At 38.3% G+C, this 19749-nt stretch overlaps 8 protein-coding genes and 1 long non-coding RNA gene across 11 annotated transcripts; 3 read left to right on the top strand and 6 right to left on the bottom strand.

Annotated features, from left to right (window-relative positions):
- The first annotated feature begins 431 nt into the window (after window positions 1-431).
- Window positions 432-1973, top strand: LOC111603600 (transcription factor Ouib-like). The gene is made up of 4 exons (XM_023321259.2): window positions 432-643; window positions 706-1391; window positions 1458-1703; window positions 1765-1973. The coding sequence occupies exons 1-4, from the start codon at window positions 530-532 to the stop codon at window positions 1880-1882; spliced, it is 1164 nt and encodes a 387-aa protein (XP_023177027.2). The 5' UTR covers window positions 432-529; the 3' UTR covers window positions 1883-1973.
- Window positions 1974-2054: 81 nt separating this feature from the next.
- LOC111603646 (transcription factor Ouib) lies at window positions 2055-6554 on the bottom strand. Its single transcript, XM_023321325.2, has 4 exons — window positions 6426-6554; window positions 5817-6361; window positions 5507-5752; window positions 2055-2422 (listed from the first exon to the last, which is right to left on the bottom strand). Exons 1-4 carry the CDS (start codon window positions 6543-6545, stop codon window positions 2203-2205), a joined length of 1131 nt encoding a protein of 376 aa, XP_023177093.2. The 5' UTR covers window positions 6546-6554; the 3' UTR covers window positions 2055-2202.
- On the top strand, window positions 3037-5473 carry LOC111603651. Of its 3 annotated transcripts, none has more exons than XM_023321330.2 (4): window positions 3037-3077; window positions 3621-3822; window positions 3894-4017; window positions 5262-5473. In XM_023321330.2, the coding sequence occupies exons 2-4, from the start codon at window positions 3635-3637 to the stop codon at window positions 5346-5348; spliced, it is 399 nt and encodes a 132-aa protein (XP_023177098.1). In that variant the 5' UTR covers window positions 3037-3077; window positions 3621-3634; the 3' UTR covers window positions 5349-5473. The 3 variants fall into 3 exon arrangements, with proteins under 3 accessions (XP_023177098.1, XP_023177100.1, XP_023177099.1); XM_023321332.2 differs by lacking the exon at window positions 5262-5473 and adding an exon at window positions 4482-4713 and having other exon boundaries at window positions 3041-3077; XM_023321331.2 differs by having other exon boundaries at window positions 3061-3081.
- A 197-nt stretch (window positions 6555-6751) lies between the features above and the next one.
- LOC111603648 (transcription factor Ouib) lies at window positions 6752-8180 on the bottom strand. The gene is made up of 4 exons (XM_023321327.2): window positions 7918-8180; window positions 7268-7860; window positions 6960-7205; window positions 6752-6899 (listed from the first exon to the last, which is right to left on the bottom strand). The coding sequence occupies exons 1-4, from the start codon at window positions 8035-8037 to the stop codon at window positions 6773-6775; spliced, it is 1086 nt and encodes a 361-aa protein (XP_023177095.2). The 5' UTR covers window positions 8038-8180; the 3' UTR covers window positions 6752-6772.
- Window positions 8181-8258: 78 nt separating this feature from the next.
- On the bottom strand, window positions 8259-9673 carry LOC111603647. The gene is made up of 2 exons (XM_023321326.2): window positions 9516-9673; window positions 8259-9447 (listed from the first exon to the last, which is right to left on the bottom strand). The coding sequence occupies exons 1-2, from the start codon at window positions 9535-9537 to the stop codon at window positions 8378-8380; spliced, it is 1092 nt and encodes a 363-aa protein (XP_023177094.2). The 5' UTR covers window positions 9538-9673; the 3' UTR covers window positions 8259-8377.
- Window positions 9674-10689: 1016 nt separating this feature from the next.
- Window positions 10690-11725, bottom strand: LOC111603649 (transmembrane protein 216). The gene is made up of 2 exons (XM_023321328.2): window positions 11354-11725; window positions 10690-11207 (listed from the first exon to the last, which is right to left on the bottom strand). The coding sequence occupies exons 1-2, from the start codon at window positions 11607-11609 to the stop codon at window positions 11014-11016; spliced, it is 450 nt and encodes a 149-aa protein (XP_023177096.1). The 5' UTR covers window positions 11610-11725; the 3' UTR covers window positions 10690-11013.
- A 992-nt stretch (window positions 11726-12717) lies between these two features.
- On the bottom strand, window positions 12718-14555 carry LOC111603650. Its single transcript, XM_023321329.2, has 2 exons — window positions 14062-14555; window positions 12718-13322 (listed from the first exon to the last, which is right to left on the bottom strand). The coding sequence occupies exons 1-2, from the start codon at window positions 14276-14278 to the stop codon at window positions 13129-13131; spliced, it is 411 nt and encodes a 136-aa protein (XP_023177097.1). The 5' UTR covers window positions 14279-14555; the 3' UTR covers window positions 12718-13128.
- Window positions 14556-14750: 195 nt separating this feature from the next.
- Window positions 14751-15495, bottom strand: LOC111603653. Its single transcript, XR_002751695.2, has 2 exons — window positions 15336-15495; window positions 14751-15277 (listed from the first exon to the last, which is right to left on the bottom strand). It is a non-coding gene; the product is annotated as an uncharacterized LOC111603653 (long non-coding RNA).
- A 909-nt stretch (window positions 15496-16404) lies between these two features.
- On the top strand, window positions 16405-19572 carry LOC111603645 (protein fem-1 homolog C). The gene is made up of 5 exons (XM_023321324.2): window positions 16405-16900; window positions 17143-17465; window positions 17532-18706; window positions 18774-18902; window positions 18972-19572. Exons 1-5 carry the CDS (start codon window positions 16719-16721, stop codon window positions 19194-19196), a joined length of 2034 nt encoding a protein of 677 aa, XP_023177092.2. The 5' UTR covers window positions 16405-16718; the 3' UTR covers window positions 19197-19572.
- The last annotated feature ends 177 nt before the right edge of the window (window positions 19573-19749 follow it).

The raw sequence follows: 19749 nt of genomic DNA, 5'->3' as shown, positions 1-19749 counted from the left end.
TACACATCTCCAATTATTTGTTTTCTATCTCAGATTTTCATTCTAACAACTGATTTATTATAGAATCGAAAACTTCTGATTAGAGAGTTCTTTGATTCATCCCGAACGAATGGAATTTTTTATTTCAGTTCTCAAGGCGTTTTAACTATAATGACATAGATTCTTATATGAAGCCATTTAATTTATAAAATCAGTTCTCATTTAACAACTTAATTTAAGCTATCTTACATTCTAAACACACGAAATAAAAAAATTTCACATTAAGTAGACGGCAAAGTAATATTATTTAATGTCAGACAGTTTACATATGTAAATCATTATTGTTGAAGACAATTCAAAAATTTAGTATGACCATTTTTTAGCAGACATAAAATCGTTTTACCACACTATTTAGTGTTTGCTGCAGTGTTGTGAGAATGGTAAAAAATAAACCGAAACAGCTGTAATGTAAATTACATTGTTTACCATAATATTGAAATGTACAAATATTATTTATTGTTATTGACTTATGTTTTGATTAAACCATACAATGCTCAAAAACATTTGTAGGCTCTGTGGCAAAAATGCCGCCGTACTAAATTCATTAAACATTTTTGAAAATAAAAATGTTCTTTGGAGCATTCAAGTCCTTACTGGATTAATCGTAAGTAATTTATAAAATATGCAGCTGGCATTATTTATTACACATAATTTACGTAAACGCAGTTGGAAAATGTAAAGTGCTTACCGGAACTTATATGTATTGGATGCCAGACAGAATTGCGCGAAGCGATTGAGTTCAGTGATAAGGTAATTGCAGCGCAGCAGAAGCTTCTTTTAGCGTTAACTGAGGACGAGCTACAAGAAGTATCCGAGGAGTATAAGACATCCGTAACGGAACTAGCTGTCAACAGTTGCGAGAAATCAATAAATAGAAACCACCTTGAAACTCACGACGAGCAGGATGAGGAGTCGATCATAGAACCCAATTTAATTGCTGACGAGATTATTATAGAAGAACAAGACAAACATGAAGACTTATTGGAATACGATATAATAATAGATGATGAGACAATCATACATAAGGCTGAACTAGACGTTGGAACTTTGGAAACAATAGAAAATTTTGATGATGAAGACCAATGTGTAATCACCAACGAAACCAATGAGAATATATCGGCCGGAGATTACATCGTGCCTGTTCAGGAGTGGAAGGATGAATGCATAGTATTAACCAGGGATTCCAACGATGAAATTGTAGTACCACAAACTACAGTTAAAAACAAACGAGGTCGAAAACGACTCGGTAATCTAATATTCATTTGTGATGAATGTGGTATTCATATATCCGGACGCATGGCCTTCGACTTGCACTGCAGACGACATCGTGGTGACAAGCAGTTTGAATGCTCGTAAGCAAACATAAACAAAATATGTAGCGAATTACAAAGATTTATTGCCTATCAAATTTCTGCCAGCATTTGCCAGGATAGATTTTGCACAAGCTCGGAACTAAAGAGCCACATGCGTAAGCACACCGGGGAACGTCCCTTTCCCTGCCACTATTGTGATCGCTACTTTGCGGACAATAGTACGCGGATTAAGCATGAGCGGACACACACCAATGAACGACCATATGCATGTGAGAGCTGTGGTAAGGCCTTTACGACCACCTACATACTTAAGAATCATATGCTTACCCATTCTGGGGAACGTGCTTTCAGGTAAGGTTACCATTGTTTAATTGTTATGACGTATTAGCAGACATATATCCTACAATTACAGCTGCGAACCGTGTAACAAAACCTTTAGAAGACATACTCATCTCGTCACTCATTGTCGGTCCAGAGCTCACAAACGTAAACGAGAACGCCAAAGCAAGGAAATGTTAAATACAAGTTAACTTGACTTAAATAGGCATGACTATACTTTAATGGTACAAACAAATGTATGTACTTCCATTATAGAGTCACGATAATGTAAATTAATAAAACACGAAAAACTAATTTTAAATAATTAAGTCATTTTCGAAGTCACATAAATTATTTGTATTATAATTTCTATATTCTTTGAATACATACACTATTAATTATTCCATGTGTTTACTTTTGAATCAAATATTGTTCTTTCTGGTCAAAGTTACACCAATATTTAATCAAATATCAATTAGTCCTAATAAAACATTAAACAGGCTAAGATAACTAGGAAATGTGAACCGCAGCTTCACTGCTTCAAAGGCACTTCAACGGTAACAGGAACCACAACTTGTGACTCCGCATTAGATTGTGGCAAGATGACTCCATTTAAAGGGTCTAAAACATTCAAGTTTGCAGCCGGCGGCTGTGATGCACATGACTTTTCCACATTCAGCTTGTGAGTATTCGAGCGATAATGAGTCTTCAGATGAGTTGGCCGTGAAAATGAGCGTTCACATAAGTCGCATCTGTGAGAAAAAGCAATAACAATTAAACTAAAATACAGACTGAAAGATATTTAGTATAAATATATAAATATATGTTGGGAATCAGTTATAAGCCAAAAAAAAATAGCTGGTTTCAAATAGCGTCAAAGTCAACTTTCAAGTTCATTAACTAATTCAAGCGGAAAATAATTATAAAGTAGCTAATAGATATTTCAGTCTAATTTCAAGAAACAGTTTTGCATTTTGCGTAAAATATGAAACTTAAAGCGCTAGCGGCAGTTCGTAAAGTTAAAAATAAAGAAAGAAAATCATAATTAACTATGTTCCACCCTACTTAGCTTGCATTAGCTTTGTAAAGTGAGGAAAAACTTTAAAGTTGCAATTGAAGGTAATTTCGTCTGTGTCTGTCACAGACAGCATAGCATTAATACTCCCTTTCTTCTTATATGTTTGTTTGTAGTTGCTTGCTTATTTCTTTTGAATGGTGACGAAACCGGTTTGTAAAAACAACACACACACACACACACACACACACACACACACATACATACAAGGTATATGTGTGTGTACCCTCTTAAAGACTAAAAGAGCTTTTTCATTGCTTAAAGGCTTGCATCGGTCTGTTCGACTCGTACGAGTCGTAAAGAGCAACAGTTTGAGTTAGGTTTGAGCTGAGGTAGGTGCGTTTCTTTGTCGCTTAAATCAATATCTAAAATCGGAGATATATACTAAATATACTTAAGTAAAGCAAGTGTGGAAATATATGTACACAAGACGATTTGCATAAAGAGATAGTAATAAATGTAGCAAACATTTGTTTAGCTACACGTCTTAATCGTGGCTCAAAGACTTGTTGATCATGGTATACAGACATTCAAGGTTGCATGCGAACTTTTCACCTCAAAAATAGCGAAAAATTGCAAATCTAAAACAATGTGATTTTTGACTCTCTCTCTTTGCATATAAACTCAAACCCAAATAAGACATATTTCGGGCTGAAGTCCTAACAAGAAACAAAATCCAACAGTTGACATTTGTTTAATGTGGGCGATACTTAAAACGTTTAGTCAGCTATAAATATCGATGATATCATTGTTAGCTCTGTCAGCATGTGTCGGCGAGACACCAAGATCACACATATATGTTGTATATGTTACAACTAATGTTTCTACTCAGTTTTTTCTTTTTTAAGCTTAACTTAGAATCAATTTTATTGCAGATTCTTCTTTCAAAATGAAGAGCAATCTGTTGGCAATCTTTGTGTTCACGGCATTATTATGTAGCACACGCGCTACTCTTAATGAAAAGAAAATCCTCAAGGAGAAGGATATGATGAGGAAAATTGTATTCGACAAAAAGACACCAGATGTCTTCTACTGTCCCATACAGAAGCCCTCGTCGATGAATAAAATAATTGTCACGTAAGTCAATATGAAATTCTATCATGACTTTTCATAATATTTAATAAACTTTAAATTTTAAACTCAACTAGAGCTCGCCCACTACATAAACTGTGCGAATACGAAGGCAATCCACTGCCAGCTGAATACAAATCCGACTGTTATATGGATATTGATGAATCCGATTATGCATGCAAGGAGAAATATAGAATTATGGTAAGCGATTACACAAATAGATCTCCGTCTGTCATATCATTATCCAACAACTGACCACGATGTTAACTAAATAAAGTAAATTAAAGAGTGCAGTTAAATGGACGCATAGAGAAACAACTCGAGTTGCTTACATTTTCGGCTTTTGTAATTAATTATATGATGTAATCTCATCTTAGTTTGTCAGACATTCGAGGACGGACATATGCATATGTATGTTTAGAAACCGTTTGGAAGTGTATTTAAATTATATAAGTCAATCCTTTCCAATTCCAGAAACGCATAAAACACATTTTTTCTCTCCTCACCAATTGTTAAATTCACAAATGTATTTTAAGAAAATATTTAATATAAGACTTAATTGGTATGCTCAATGTTCCCAAAATTGTTGACGTTGCACTTGTACATTTAATCGAATAAGTTTTAGAGCATAACACATTCTAATCTTAAGTTTTGTTTAATTACAGAAACGATTCGCCAAAGACGAACCCTAATACAATAATCACAAACAACACAACAAATTTTAACAGCTTATTGTACATTATCATTGCACCATACGCTGACAGCTTTGAGTAACTGGATAACACGGCTAAATATCACAGTTTTATCGCTGTACTTATATATATCTATATATATATGCATATAAACTCAAAACTTACAAATACACAACACATTTACCAAATAGCACAAACCCCAAAACAAAACAAAAAACTAAAACTAACGACGACTTATATTTGGAGTATATATAATACATATTTATATATATATTCATATTTGCAGTATATATAAATAGGTTTCGTAGTTTGGTTCAAAGGCGTCGAGAGAAATTAGTTTTGATTTAGTTGATTAAATGGAATATTTAAATAATTAATTTTTCAAATCGACGCCTGAACTTAGCTATCGTAGATAAGTTTTGATTGGGGTTTTTAAGTATATAGATTAATTTCATTACTACGCGCTATGATCAAAAAGGAAATAGACTTGATAAAAATGTGACATGGTCAAAAAGACGTTGATATTTCAACTGAAGTTAAGAGCCATACTCATTATTTTTAGACATGTCCTCCTGGTATATCTAATAGAAACTTGGTTTAGGGTATCCGGATAGAGATTATATTTGAACTATTCGCTTTTCAATTGTAATGTGTAAGTATATAACCTTTGGAGTATTTAAACAAATAACTAACAACATATGGAAAATCTATGTTTACTTAAGTAATTTAACTGTGTTCATTTTAATTCATTAGATGCGTAAATTTCCACCGGGCAGCGAAGAGCCATTCAACGGCGCCCGACTCAAGCGATTCATGACCTATAACAAGGAACTCAACTAAGCCTTGACAAACGCAGATGGAGCGAGAGCAAAAGAGAATTTAAATTATTTTGGGACCTGATTCTGAGCTGGTTTAAATATCATCGAGCAACTTACAGCAACTATTTGTAATTGTACATTAACTGTTTAGAAAATAAATATTGGTATTTATACACTTGCCTAAACAAACGCTCGCCAGTGTGCACCAGATTATGATTTTTCAGTATATAGGAGTTGGTGAACGCCTTGCCGCAGTGCGCACACACAAATGGACGCTCATTGGTGTGAGTGCGCTCGTGACGAAGTCTTCCGCTGTAGTTGACATAGGTCCGATCACAGTATCGGCATGGAAATTTACGATCCCCAGTGTGCATCACCTGATGACCCTTTAGCTCGCCGGCTGAGAGAAATCGCGCAGAGCACTGCCTGAAAACAAGATACATGTTTTAATAAAAGATCATGAACGTAGCATTAGCCTTGGAAATCTCACTCGCACTGGAAGGGCCTTATGCCTTTGTGTTTACGCAGATGTCGGTCAAAAGCTGACTTGCCCGTGACGTTATTGCCGCATTGATCGCAGAAGAACACCGGTAGCTTTTGTTTAGTGCGCGGCTGTTTCGAAATTGTGGTTTTCGCCAATCGTCGACGTCGTTTTGTTTCAATTGAAGGTACATAACTTTCATCCTCAAGCGAGGAAACGATCGCAGGTTCATTACACGTTTCTGTGTCCAAGTGATCAACACAGTCATCTTCATCCCCATCATTTGGGTGTTCCACTTTGATTAGCACTTCGATGGGACTCAACGGCAGTTCTCTATTCTCGCTTGCACTACGTGCACGGGTGCGTGCACTCCGACGTATACGAATGGCATGAGTAGGAGGCGGACTCGTTTTTGCAGGATCGGCCTTTCCTTTGGGATGTCGCATCCATCTTTTGTGACTATGCAGGCAACGCTCACGAAATTCTATGGCACACTTCAAATCGTTTTGGCAGATGTTGCATATAAGCTCAGGTAAATCTGATTTGTAGTCCAACTGCATGGTAAATTGAACAAATTACTTAAACTGTGACCAAGGAATCGGTTTTTTCATAACTTACGAAAATGCCGGTGAGTACTTTTATTTGTGTCAAAAGTAGACGCGAACTTCTTGCAAATAGATTTTTTGCTTTTGATTCATCAGTATCGTTTCCACAGATGCGACAAATATTTTGCAGCATTTTCTGCAGTCAACCTCAAGCTAATTGTATTTCAATCAATTGCGAATGTAAACAAAGCATCTGTCCCACACCCACGAATATCGTCAACCATTCACCCAGACGCGTCAACAGGTTGTTGTCGTAACACAACACTGGCTCAAAAATAAAACTTTTAATTGTAGGTATTCCCACTATTCCCCAACTACGTGTATGCATCTATTTTGTTGCTTTACCCTTGTTCGTTAATTTTAATTGTTTGAATTTGCTGTTAACTGCACGCATTGGTGCTTCTCAACGTTCTGCTTGTGGGTAAGTGAACGGTAATGTGTTCTAAGATGAGTTTTACGCTGAAAGGCGCGTTCGCAGAAATGACATCTGTTTATACAATAAGCAAAGAGTTTAACACGTAAAATTCCACTAATTTTATAAACTTGCCTAAACAGCCGCTGGCCCGTATGCACCAACATATGATTTTTTAAAACATAAGCATTAGTGAACGCCTTGCCACACTCCTCGCACACAAAAGGTCGATCATTGGTATGCATCCGCTCGTGCTTAAGTCGTCCCGTGTAGCTCAAATAGCGGCGATCACAGTATCGACATGGAAACGGTCGTTCACCTGTGTGTGTAAGACCATGTGCACGCAGCTCAGCGGCAGATAAAAATCGCGCCGCACACTCTCTACGAAATGTAATTGAATATGCTTATTATATGCACATATATTCCCTCAATGGAAATCTTACTTGCAGCCAAAGGGACGTTCCCCCGTGTGCTTCCGCATGTGTCGCTCGAAAGAAACTTTGCTATTTGCATGTGTACCACACAATTCACATATATAAATGGTAGCTTCTTGTTTGGCTTTCAAAAGTTGTTTACAGCCGTCTGAAGAATGTGATAATTGCGAGGGAAGTTCGTGTTTCTCAATATTTCCCTTAACTTCGGCTTTGATATTCTCACTGTCATCTGTGTCGATGTCAGTGGTAGCCTTAATGATGTAGTTTTGATCTAAATGATCTTTTTCCTCGACCAGGTTAGAGCCCTCACAGTTGTTTGTTTGACACTCTTGAAGCAAAACTTGTACTGTGTGCAGAGGCTCATCGTCCGAATCGCTTTCTCTATATGTGCTGACTCCAGTATAGGTATGGGTCTGGTGATTCTCTGCCCTTGGACTTGAGACTGGGCTTTCCTGTTCACTAAGAGATGTATCGCTTATTTCGACAGGAGGCTTCCACTTTTTTTGGGTTTTAATGCAAAGCCTCCGAAATGACATGGCCCGCTTGAGATCCGACTGACAACAAAAGCATATAGACACAGGTGCGTCTTGCGAGTCCTGCAGCTGCATTTGACTTATTTTGGTTACTTAAACTAGGTTTATCCCGTACACTCAGCTTACCCAGAATCCAGTTAACATTTGAATATGCCGCACTAACTTATGATTTTTGGTTTCGAAAAGATTTAAGCTTTTTTCACATGATTTACTTTTTCCGCATACGCGGCACATTTTCAGGAACATGCTGAACAAGCATCAGCTTTGGCGTTAAATTGAGAACTTAGAGAAATGCATTTTCCTGTTATACTGTCAGCTGCGTTGACAATCACACATAAGCGCTGACACACCCAAACGCTGAGTTTGCCCTTTTCGCTATAACGGTTTTGTAGTTTCAAATTTGACAGTTCCCGCCAATTCTAACAGTGTTTATGAGACAAAGCGTCGAAGAAAACAAAAATATTTGTAAGTTCCACTAGACAATGCTATTGCGTGTTTTATGATATGTTTTGAACAATGTCGATTATGAAACTATTTGGATTTTCAGAACTACTAGAAATTTTGCTGGATACAGAATGTCCCTCAATCATGCCTGGGAGCTGTTATTATCCTCGTATGATTTGATTTGGTTATGTTTCAGCTGCAAGTCCTTGTGGAATAGTATTTCATGACGCAAGGCGTCCGCCCGTTCACGCACAATCTTCAAATCCAAGAGCTCCAAACGACGTTTCTCAATTAGCACACGAATGCGATGTAATTCTAGTTGTCTTTGGCGTAGAGTTGGCAATGTGTTGTTAGTGTTTCCACTTGGTGTAGTCTTGCTCCCATTTCCCTTCGAGGTGCCTGTATTAGACGTTGTTACTGTCTTTGTGCGCCGCTTGGTCTTTGAATTGCTGTTATTTGCGTCAGTGGGATTCAAAAATGACTTGCTGTCGACCAAATTTAACAAATCCATAGTACCAGAAACATTTCTTGATTTGGACGATTTCAACAACGGAACTCGTAGCTCTAGGGAACCAGAGCAGCACGAATCGCTGTCATCGAATTTGCACAGGCGGTTGGCAAACTTGGGCGCAGCCTCACGTACCACAGCAGTCTGATAAGGCGGAAAAAAGCACGTCTCTAATTTCAAATCTGCAGTAGCAAGCTTGTGCTTAGCCAAGATTGCCGATCTGGGTGAAGGCTGCTCCGCTAGCAGATCCTTGCTGCGTCGATTCTTAAGGGACTCATGCGATGGTTTGTATCGCAACGCCAGCGACGGGCATGCCTTGTCGCCTAACTTCTTATTTCGTATCCGATCATACAAACTATGCCAGATTCCAATAGCACGAGACCGCTTTGTGCTGGCCAAGTCCTGCATTGACTCGTGCGAAGGCTTATAGCGCATTGCCAAACTAGTGGCTGATTTGGCGGCCGCCTCGTATTTCGGCAAGTACTCCTTCATGACCAGTTGAAATGTACCTTCAGAAGGACCCAATAACTGTGGACTGCTCGTGCCAGGAAGGTTTCGATCGGAGGAGTTTATAGACTCATGTGTCGGCGACACGCTTCTATAGTTAACCACTGAATCATATACTTCCTCCTCGCCATCACACACCTTCCACATCACACGGCGGCTGCTGCTCGATTGCGACTGTGTTGGTCCAACACCTTCCACTGACACGAGTTGAATGAGAACTTTATAGACTGAAGCACAAGATCGATATGAGATATTTAGAGCTTACCAGACTTTTGTATTTCATCCATAGCTAAAAATTCCTATATAACGGAATTATTTTAGATGTTATGTTGAAACCAGAGCCACTGTAAATCAGGAACAAATGTGTGTCGTGTCTTTTTTTCCGAAAACTGAATAAAGCCTTTCCAGAGAAAACGATGAGAGTTATATTGACAGGGCCTACTTACTACCCACAATATACACAATACACGATATACGTGTTTTTCTTATTCATTTTCTTTAATTGGTATTTTTCATCGAGTGTATATAATTTTTCATAAAATCTGCTTGTTTTTTGGTTTCTTTTGTTATAACTAAATTGTGTTACATTCTTTGGTTGTTCGACTATCGACTTTTAAAAATGTATGTTAACATTTTGCATTCCAACAGAAATTATACATATATATAAATATTTTACAATTAAAGTTGCAAACATAGGATTCTTTTATGTTAGGTGTCTTACTAATTTTAACATTTTTCTTCTCTAATGGGTTCGCACTGCACTAATTGTTAGGATGAGATTGTTATCTGACTAGAAAGGGATTATCGAGAAGGAACCACATAGGAGACTCAACGATCTTGAGAACTGATTTGACTAGCATTTGGTGTGCGGCGTTTAATGAAATGCAATGAGACTGAATGGATGCTGGGAGTGGGGATGGGACTGGTATGGGGAAACATCATGTAAATGTGTTAAGTACCTCATCATCATCATCTATGTTTCAATTCTCATCTACTTTACTTATACATTGATTAAGTGGCATTTTGAACGGCTTAGATTCGCTATATAGTTTAGTCTAGATTTATATAAAGTATTTCTTTAAAGTACACACATTGCCTTTAGACTTTTTCGTGGGCCAGTTTGGATTCTTCTGTATTCATTTCGCTTGTTACGGTTTTAACTTTCATTTCAATTGCTGAATAAACTAATTTGTTGAATTTACATGTTTCCTTTTTCTTTTTCACTATGCAACAATATATTATCATTGGGGTTTTGCTATTACAATTAAGTACTAATGCTTTAAGAGTTCGAGACATTAATTTTGTTTTTCTATAATAATTTTCACACAATAAGTTTGAATTCTTCTGGGTGCATAATATATAGTTTTTTATGTATACAAAAAATTGTTATACAAATGTGAAAATCATTCAAGTTTTAGCTTTTCGGCTGTCTTGTTGTATTGGTTCCAATTGATGCTTACATTTTAACAATTATTCTCATTTATATAAAACCGTTTTAAATACATGTATATATATATTTATATATACATATGTATGCTATCATAAACCTTACTATACACAAGTAGAGATGCATATATGTATATACTATATGCTACATGTTATATATGTATATGTGTATATGTTGTTTTTGGGGATCATCTCACTTCATCCCAGATCTCATGATTCATTTTATCTGTTTGTATATTGCTATTATCTCTATTATCTTTTAAAGTACATGTCGTACCGTGTAAATGTCTCGTCTTACTGTTGTTGCTTGTATGTTACTAATCATAAGTTACTGGACGACACAGTGAGAAAACGAAGACTATGGCGTACCACACCTCGGTCAGGTAGAGTGCGATCTGCAGTGTACAAAGGCAGTATTCCAGACGTAGCCTGTAGGTCTGCAGCAGCAGCAGATACGAGACGCCCAGAAAGCACGGAGCTGTCAGAAAGACCGACATTATGGCTGTCCAGCCTATAGACAAAAGCACAAGAGAAAACAAAACATTAGTCAAATAAAAGCAAAAGCAAAACAAAAACAAAACTGATAACAACTATTAATAGAAAATGTGCCAAAAAAAAAAAACTATGCCAATCTGAGCGACTGCCCCTGACGCCTACCTCGCTCGGCCAGCGTCCCCTTGCGTCCCATTATTAGACGCAGCGTCTCCAGCACTATAAAGCTTATCATCACCGTCGAGTCCTGGGCGAGCGTGTGACCCGTATAGCTCAGATTAATAGCCTTTAGCAGTCCCATGGCCATTTCGCAGCAGGCGAACATGCCAAAGTAGAAGCTATTCAAGTAGATTAACACCTCGTAATTCATACTGGGATTTGGCTTCTTCGGCACCAGCGGCGGCGGTCGCTTTGGTGGCATTTTGACTATCTAGCTTACACCTGTCTCGCCCTATTCCTGATGCGTCTATATATCTAATAAAATCACAATATCACTGGGATCCCGGCTGCGATCGCAGCGCGCTCACGTTGCTCACGTTGGGCGCTATATTTTTAGACTGACCACAATAATAATGTGGACCTGCTGTGTTGGCCATTGGCTCTGTCGCTCTAGTTGTTGTTGTTGTCGTTGTTGTTATTCTTGCCGTTGTCGCTGCTCATTTTGTTGTTATTTATTTGAATTATGTGCTGGTCGTTGTCGCCTTTGGGTGCTTAAAATCTGTTTCTTAGTTGCGTTTACCGCATTGCTTTGGTCAGAGATACCCAATTAATGACCTGCTCCTAGTTGACAATTGACAATTGAACAATGTAAAAAGAACTTTAACTTTACCAAGCTGAACTTTACATAAATTACTTTAAAAATATTTAAATAAATAAATTATCTTTTTACTCTTAGTAGAAATTTCGCAAAGTTTTTAAACTACCTTGAGTGCTGTCTGAACAATTTTCTATTATTTCATGTTTAAACAATTTGTTTAAAATATAAAAACAAAAAGAACCTATTATTGATTTAAATAGTACTAACAAATTTTATCATTTTATATTAATATTTAACTCTTGTTAGCCGTCCCTAGATTAGATTAAATGTTGCTCTGTTACAGCTGCTGTATATTAGTTGATGTTTTGATGTTGCCCCACAAGGTGTCTAGCTGGCCTAAACCAAGTAGCAGGCGCTCGATTGGCTTCGTATATACGAGTACTATTACAGTTGAATTAGAATTAGAAGTGTATATTGCACCTATGACGAGCGGCGACAACGATGCCAAGCGGCGCAGCGACGGCTGCACAAACGACAACGACTACTTATGTGAAGAGTGTATATAATTTTAGATCATTATAAGCGTATAAAAATACGCCAACAACGAGCGAGTCCGAGTCAAATGCGGCGGGCGACAAAGGCCGGTCAAAAGAATGCGCTCTGAATTCAAATCAAATGCCGCTTTTAATCGAAACGGACGAGTCGCGTCGGGTTATAGTGTTTTACACGTAATAGACCTTATATAAGATATGGTTTTTCATACGAACCTCGATAGTAAATCGTTTGCTCAGCTCCTCCATGGATCCAAGTGATTTTTGTTGCCTTTCGGTATTTTGTGCTGCGAGGACTGACTGAAGGAATACGCCAGCGTATTTGCGGTTGTTCTTCTATAATATCTTGTCTTCCACATAGACCTCTTCGATAAGTGTTGTAGTTCCTTAAAGTCGTTGGCTATGTGTGTGTGTGTGTATTGTGACTGTGTGTGTGCGTGTAGTTTGGCGGCTTAGCCTACATCAAAATCGCTCAACTTAAATGTAAACTGCCTGACGTAATTATACCAAATGATGCGTTGTCGTCGTCGTATTGCTCCATCCCCAGCAGCAACTGCCAGTCGCATTCGCGGTTCAAGCAATGCTGCCGTTGGCTTGGCCATGGACATCGACGTGGCAACGTTGACCAACTGCTAGGTGTATGTAACGGGTCGACACATTGTACAAATGAATATGCTGGCGTAGACTAGTTCAGCACCTTGTAGGGTGATCATTAAGGCACTCAGAATAATTTCGAGTTTAAGAACATAAGTTTGAAAACAACATAAATAGGTGACAATACCAAGACTGGGCAGTGTTAATATTACGGATGCGGTTGCTTGCCAGCCTGTGAAAAAGAAAACAAAAACAACAAAAAACGATTAGTACAATTGTTGAAAAGGCATCTAAATGTAAATTATATATATAGTCTAAATAACTTCTTCATTTGTATTTCTTTGCCATAATCTTAGAGTTTTCATTTGTGTTTTCTCACACAGCCTGTTGAAGACGAAACTTAGCTGTTCGCTCGATTCAATTATATAATGAGTTCACCCTAAAATTGAGGTCTTTGAACTCTTCAGTTTGCTTCTTAAGTGCTATTGAACATATTGTTCAGCTTCCGTTGAGAAATATTCTAAAAATTTTGAAAACACTTCAAAGCCAGCACGCAATCCTTTGTTGTTGCACATACGTATCTATAGATACAGGCAAAATTACGCATACGCCATGTTGAGTGTGAACACGTTTATGAGCTTTGGGGGTTGAGGCGATGAGAGTGCACAGGGGTGAGAATATAGAAGAATGGTGACGCTTGTCGCGCCATAAGGACCGCAACAAATAATTTGAGCGTGTCATCATAGCAGCCACGTTTAACACCCCCAAAGAGCTAATAGCTAAGAACTAACAGCCTCCAGCACTAGCTCTTGGGTCAACTGTTGAGTTGTCCGCACTGCACAGCTCATTAAGTAAACAAATACAAATGGTAAACATAAAAGGAGCAACATCTAATACATGTGAGTGTGCTGGTGTGTGTTGTTTGTCGAAGTGGAGGTAAATTTGACTTCATCCTCCAGTGGATTACTCACCACGATCGCTGAGGCTGCTTTTGCGGCCGAAGACAATGCGCAGCGTTTCGATGATGCACAACGAGAGCAGAATCGTTGCCTCACGTGACAGAACGTTTTCGCCATAATTCAGATTGATTGCCTTTAGCACGCCCACGCCCACCTCGAAGGCGGCGTACATGCCAAAATAGAACGAGTTCAAATACATGAGTATCTCATATATGAGGCTGGCATTCATATTTTTGCTGTTGTTGTTGCTGAGGCTGCTGCCGGTTCTATTGTTCTGTTTGTATCGCTGCCGTCGTCGTCGCCGTCAACCTAGGGCAGAGCCTGCCCTTCGTTGTCCGTTGTCACCGGGGCAGCTTGAAGCAGCAGCAGCAGCACTGCTGATGTATGAAGAGATGATGTTTGCTTTAAAGTTTTTGTTGTTCGTGTTATAGCTAAGTGACCCAGGCAGTAGCAGCAGCAGGTGGCTCATACACACACACACATGCTCTCATACATATGTGTATAATATATATGTATATGTATATAAATATATATATATATATATATATATATATATATGTATGAGGGGATGTGTGCCTGTGTGCGTGGCTTTGGGCGGGGAACTGGAACTGTTTTGCCTTGCGTTGATGGCGCTCCGCTCTCGGTGTATTTTTAATTGTGTCTGCCCATATGCATATTTATTTTATCGCCTTATCGTTTTCTGTTTTTGTTATTGCTGCTACTGCTGATGTTGTTATTTGTCGTTGTCATGGAAGTCTCCTTGTTGCGCTGGTAACACAGTAACACAACGTATTTTTGTGCATGTGTGTATGTTCCACTATTAAATATTTGCGTGGAATTTGTTAAAAGACAACAACGGCACTTATATAAAATCCAATTTAGTATTTGCTGCTCCGCTCTCACACACGCACACAACAACAATACCGCGTAACTTTATGAACGCACACAAACACAATTGACTGACAAAGGACTGGACTGGCACACCATGAACATGAGACAGCTCTCTTTTTTGGAAACCTATTTGGGGTTTCACGTAAATAATTTCCAAATTTTTAGCTTTTATGGTGCTGTTGTACTTTGGCTGCACATGTGGAGTATATTTGGGTAGCTCATAAGTGAGCGAACAAACGAGTTATTCACTGAACTAAGCAAATGAGCTTGTTCTTTTCTACATTTCAGAAGTTCCTTTTGCACAATAGTTCCAGTCCGCTGTCAGACAATTAACATTCTGGAAATCGAATTTTAAACTTATTCAATATTCCAAGATATAAATTAGTGAGTCGTACCTTCGTTATCGATATGCACATTTTTGAATTAGTTTCAATCTGTAATTAAAGATTAAAAATAGTAAGCAAAGGAATAGTTATAGAAACCTTTTTTGATTGAATTATGCCTAAAATTAAATATTAAAGTCTTACGTCAACTAACATATGTAAAGCAAGAATTCTAACTTGACTTTGTTGCTAAGCTAATGTTTCCATTATTTTTCACCTTTAGATATATTAAAATAAGTAACGGCAAATCTCAAAATCAACATTAACCTCAATCAGCAATCTGCACTTGGACTCTGTTAACTTCGTGGATCCGGATATAATTGCTAAAATCACTAATATATCAAATAGTTTAACTACTTAAGAATTATAAATTATAAATATAAATACCTGCTTTTATACTTTTTGTACATTTTTTGTTTTAAATTACTTAAATAAAGAATATTTTCTTAGTCTTGAGGCATATATATATTATATTTCATACGAAAAATGAGTGATAATTTGCTTATTGTATTTGTAATAAATGCGTACTCGAAAACACCAGTATCAAGGGTACAAGTTTCAAATCAAACCGTAAGCAATTTTACACGTTATATTTAAGGCGAAGTTTATATGCGATATTAACATTTTGCATATCGATGTTTAAAATAAATCGTATTTTTCCCGATGACCATCTCTTATATTCGTATCATGCTCAATTGGTACTGTTAGGCAAGCTTTATTTCTAGTTTTCAACTTACTATACTTAATAATACTGTTAAGCTTCATCTATTTTATTTCTTTAGGTACCAACCTAACCTTACGATAATACCAAAACATGGACGCATAATGATATTTCCTATCTGTCGAAACTAAGTAAAATGTAAAGTAAACCCAAAAAACTAGAAAATCAAAACCAACTTTGATTTTGGATGCAGAAAACATAATTTCTAGGTTTTAAATTATACGCGAACAGCCAGCCAACCTATGTTGTAAAAAAGCCGTATTACATTTTGAAATTCGATTTTGCAAGCTTTCCAGCACAGGCTGTATTGCTCAACACTGGCAGCCTGGGACAGCTGTTTACTCTGTTTTGTCATTTGTTGTTGTATTTTTTGCTACACATAAACATTAAATAAATGATAATATAAAAATAGTCAAAGAAAACGTTACCTGTTTATTGTTTGTTATTGAGTTTTACCCAGATTCTAAACATATTATGCACTGCAGTAGTCCAAAAACTCGCTTCTGCTTTACATTCCCATACATCCAAAATTGATTAAGAAGAAAAAAGAAAGTGCTTGGGCCACAGGGCAAAAACTGAAAGGCCTTGGAACGGAACACAACGCAACCTAATTAAATTTCGATCAAAGGACGCGAACGCTATTCGGCAATTGGCAATGAAATTGTGCACTGGCAATGAACTCCAGACTTGAAGGCAGTCATCAGCTCCAGGGGCCTTCCAGCCCCATGGCCACCGAACGCAAGCAGAGCAGTCCCAAAATGGAAATATCTAAACTGAACCATGAGCTCATCGAGGAGTGTAAGCGTAGCCATGAGGATTCCATCTTGCCGCGCCATATACGCCATGAGCTCGAAAAGTATGTATAGCTGATAACAGATGTTTATAGACGCACGAATATATATATGTAGGCACTACCAAAAATTAACCGAGTTAGTCGTACGTTTTTTCGTCCATTGATAAGCGACCAATTACTGCATAATCAATATTTTCATTGCTATGGTTTTTGTTTTGTTGATGCCGTGAGGTAGACGTCTTATCAGCTGCCGACGAGTAATCCAAATAATTCAATCGTAATCGCACTTCCTTCCTCCATTTCAGGCATCCACGTGAGTCCCGTCGCGAAGTGGTTAGAAAGCAACGCAATGGCTGTGCGCCACTTTTCATTGCGTGCAAACGTGGCGCAGTAGTAATTGCCGAGTATCTCATAACCATTTGTGAAGCGGACATTGAGCAGCGTGGACACTATGAAGTGCCCGAGGATAATAGCTTTCACCATGTGACGCCTCTCTGGGCAGCTGTCGTATCTGGCAAACTGTCCATGGTTAAGTATCTGGTACGAATTGGATGTGACATTAATGCCATATCAGATTCGGGTTCCACGCCTGTGCGTAGTGCCTGTTACATGACTCACACTGAGATTGGTATGTTTTATTAATCTTCTTACATAATATAGTTAGTTATTTATTCCCTTTGCTTACGTTTTGCAGTTAAATTTCTGGTGGAAAACGGTGCTGATATCAAGAAGCCAAACATTAATGGCGGCACCTGCCTTATTAATTCGGTGCAGTCCGTGCAGCTTTGCCTGTATCTGGTGCGCAAAGGAGCCGACATCAATGCTCGCGACATACAGGACAAAACAGCGCTACACTATGCCATACAGGAGCATCGACTAGACACCACCAGAATGCTTATAGAGCAAGGAGCTGATCCATTTGCGAAGAGTCGTTATGGTGACGATGCGCTGCGAACTGCCTGCCTTAAGGGCGCTCATCAGATATTCGATTATTTGAAAAAGGAATTGAACTATTCAGTGGAACGCATCGCTGAGGCGCACGAGTTAATGGGTTCCACATTTCTGGACGAGCACAATGAGTCGCGCGTGTGCATCCTTCACTGGCGCATGGCACATCACATACGCGCCGCCTATACGCCTTATATTGAAAAGAAACCAAAGGTACCGCTGCGGAATGCTTATGAGAATGCTGTGGAGTTTGCAACTTTAGAGGAGCTAGATAACATTGCTACAGACATGGATGCAATGCGGACGCAAAGTCTGTTAATTTGTGAACGTGTCTTGGGCCTGACACACAAAGATATGTTGTTCCGTTTGACCTTTAGGGGTGCTTCTTATGCGGACTCTTTGCAGCTACAGCGCTGTATCGATCTCTGGCGTTTTTTGCTTGAGGTGCGCGTATCCAACTGGTCCATATTGCATTTCGAAACATGCTTTGCTGCTCAGGCGTTAGTGCGTCTAATGCTAGATCTGCACGTACGAAACTCCAGTAACTTGCGAAGCGATGCTCGGGCGCGCTTTATGCATCAGGATAATTTACTTCCCAGATTTGAAGATGTTTTGGGGGTATTTCGTACGCTCGCTGAAAGCGCCGTGGAGGTCAAGGAGCTGCTGCAAGTGCGTCCCGTCTTTCGGCGCCAGCAGGAGAACTATGACCGAGTATTGCGCTGTTTAGCACACCTCATCTATTTGCTGATCAATACCGTCCACACAGATGCTCAGCATAAGTTAATATTTCAGGCCGTTCACGAAACAGTTGTTATTGGGAACTTGCGAAGCGCCAGCACTGCGGACACCCTGCTCCACTTGGGTGCTTCACGACTAAATGTTATTAAAAGCGGTTACATCACAGAAGATAATTTTGCCGATGTGAGTGTGTCACATGCACAATGCACAATGCGCAATGTTAATAACTATATTACTTTGATGTTTGCAGAAGACTGTGTTCCCTAATGCGGAGGTTATTAAATTGCTCATCGAATGTGGGATCGATGTCAACACAAAGAACGAAGCGAAATCGACGCCCCTGCATGTAGCCTGCCAGCCTTACAACTACGACAACGAGGTAAGATCAGATGATCCGTTCATAAGGCATTTGTATAAACAATTAAATGTGTGTTTATGTATATTTCAGATTGTACACCTGCTACTTAAGTGTGGGGCTGACATTGATCAGCCGAATCGGGCCGAAAAGCGGCCCTACGATTCCATAGCATCCAATCCCACCAACACCATACCGTTGCTCAACTACGTCTCACTGCAGTGCCTATGTGCGACGGTTCTTAGCAAGCATAAGATTCGGTATAAGGATCAGCTGCATAAACAGCTTGAGCAATTTGTGCATAATCATGAACCGTGAACAGGACACTTTTGACGCATGTCTCTGTTAAAATTGTTAGAAAATATGTGTATTTATTTTGGCCATATCGAAATTTTACCAGTGTATCTTCTGTTACTTATTGTCTATCTATTCTATATATATCTTACTATCTCTACAATTGTTAACTTATTCGGCTAAAAGCAGTTAAAAACTCAATAACGAAACACGCAAAAAGGAACACAAATAGAAATGAATATGAATGAAAAAGTATGTGTAACAAAAGCAAAAAGTGTAAGCGATCAACGTGATATTAAATCTGTATAGGAAAAGGAACAAAATCATTAATATTTTAGTAAACTTACAAACAAACTTAACAGAGAAAAAAGCAACAAGAAAATGTTCTGTGCAACTGTTCAACTAGTTCATAACAATAAACTTTACACGTTATCTAAACTCAGATATATGCCTGAAAAAATATATACATAGAAATATATACATACATATATTATATTATATATATATACATATACATATTATATACTACATACGATTAGAATAACTAATTTATCACTTGTTAACAAACTGAAATTAA

Source organism: Drosophila hydei, unplaced genomic scaffold, assembly GCF_003285905.1.
Source record: "Drosophila hydei strain 15085-1641.00,03,60 unplaced genomic scaffold, DhydRS2 tig00008119-arrow-pilon, whole genome shotgun sequence".
In the NCBI taxonomy this organism is placed as follows: Eukaryota; Metazoa; Arthropoda; class Insecta; order Diptera; family Drosophilidae; genus Drosophila; species Drosophila hydei.
Note: the sequence above shows the minus strand (reverse complement) of the source record. Positions and strands in the feature narration are given on the sequence as shown.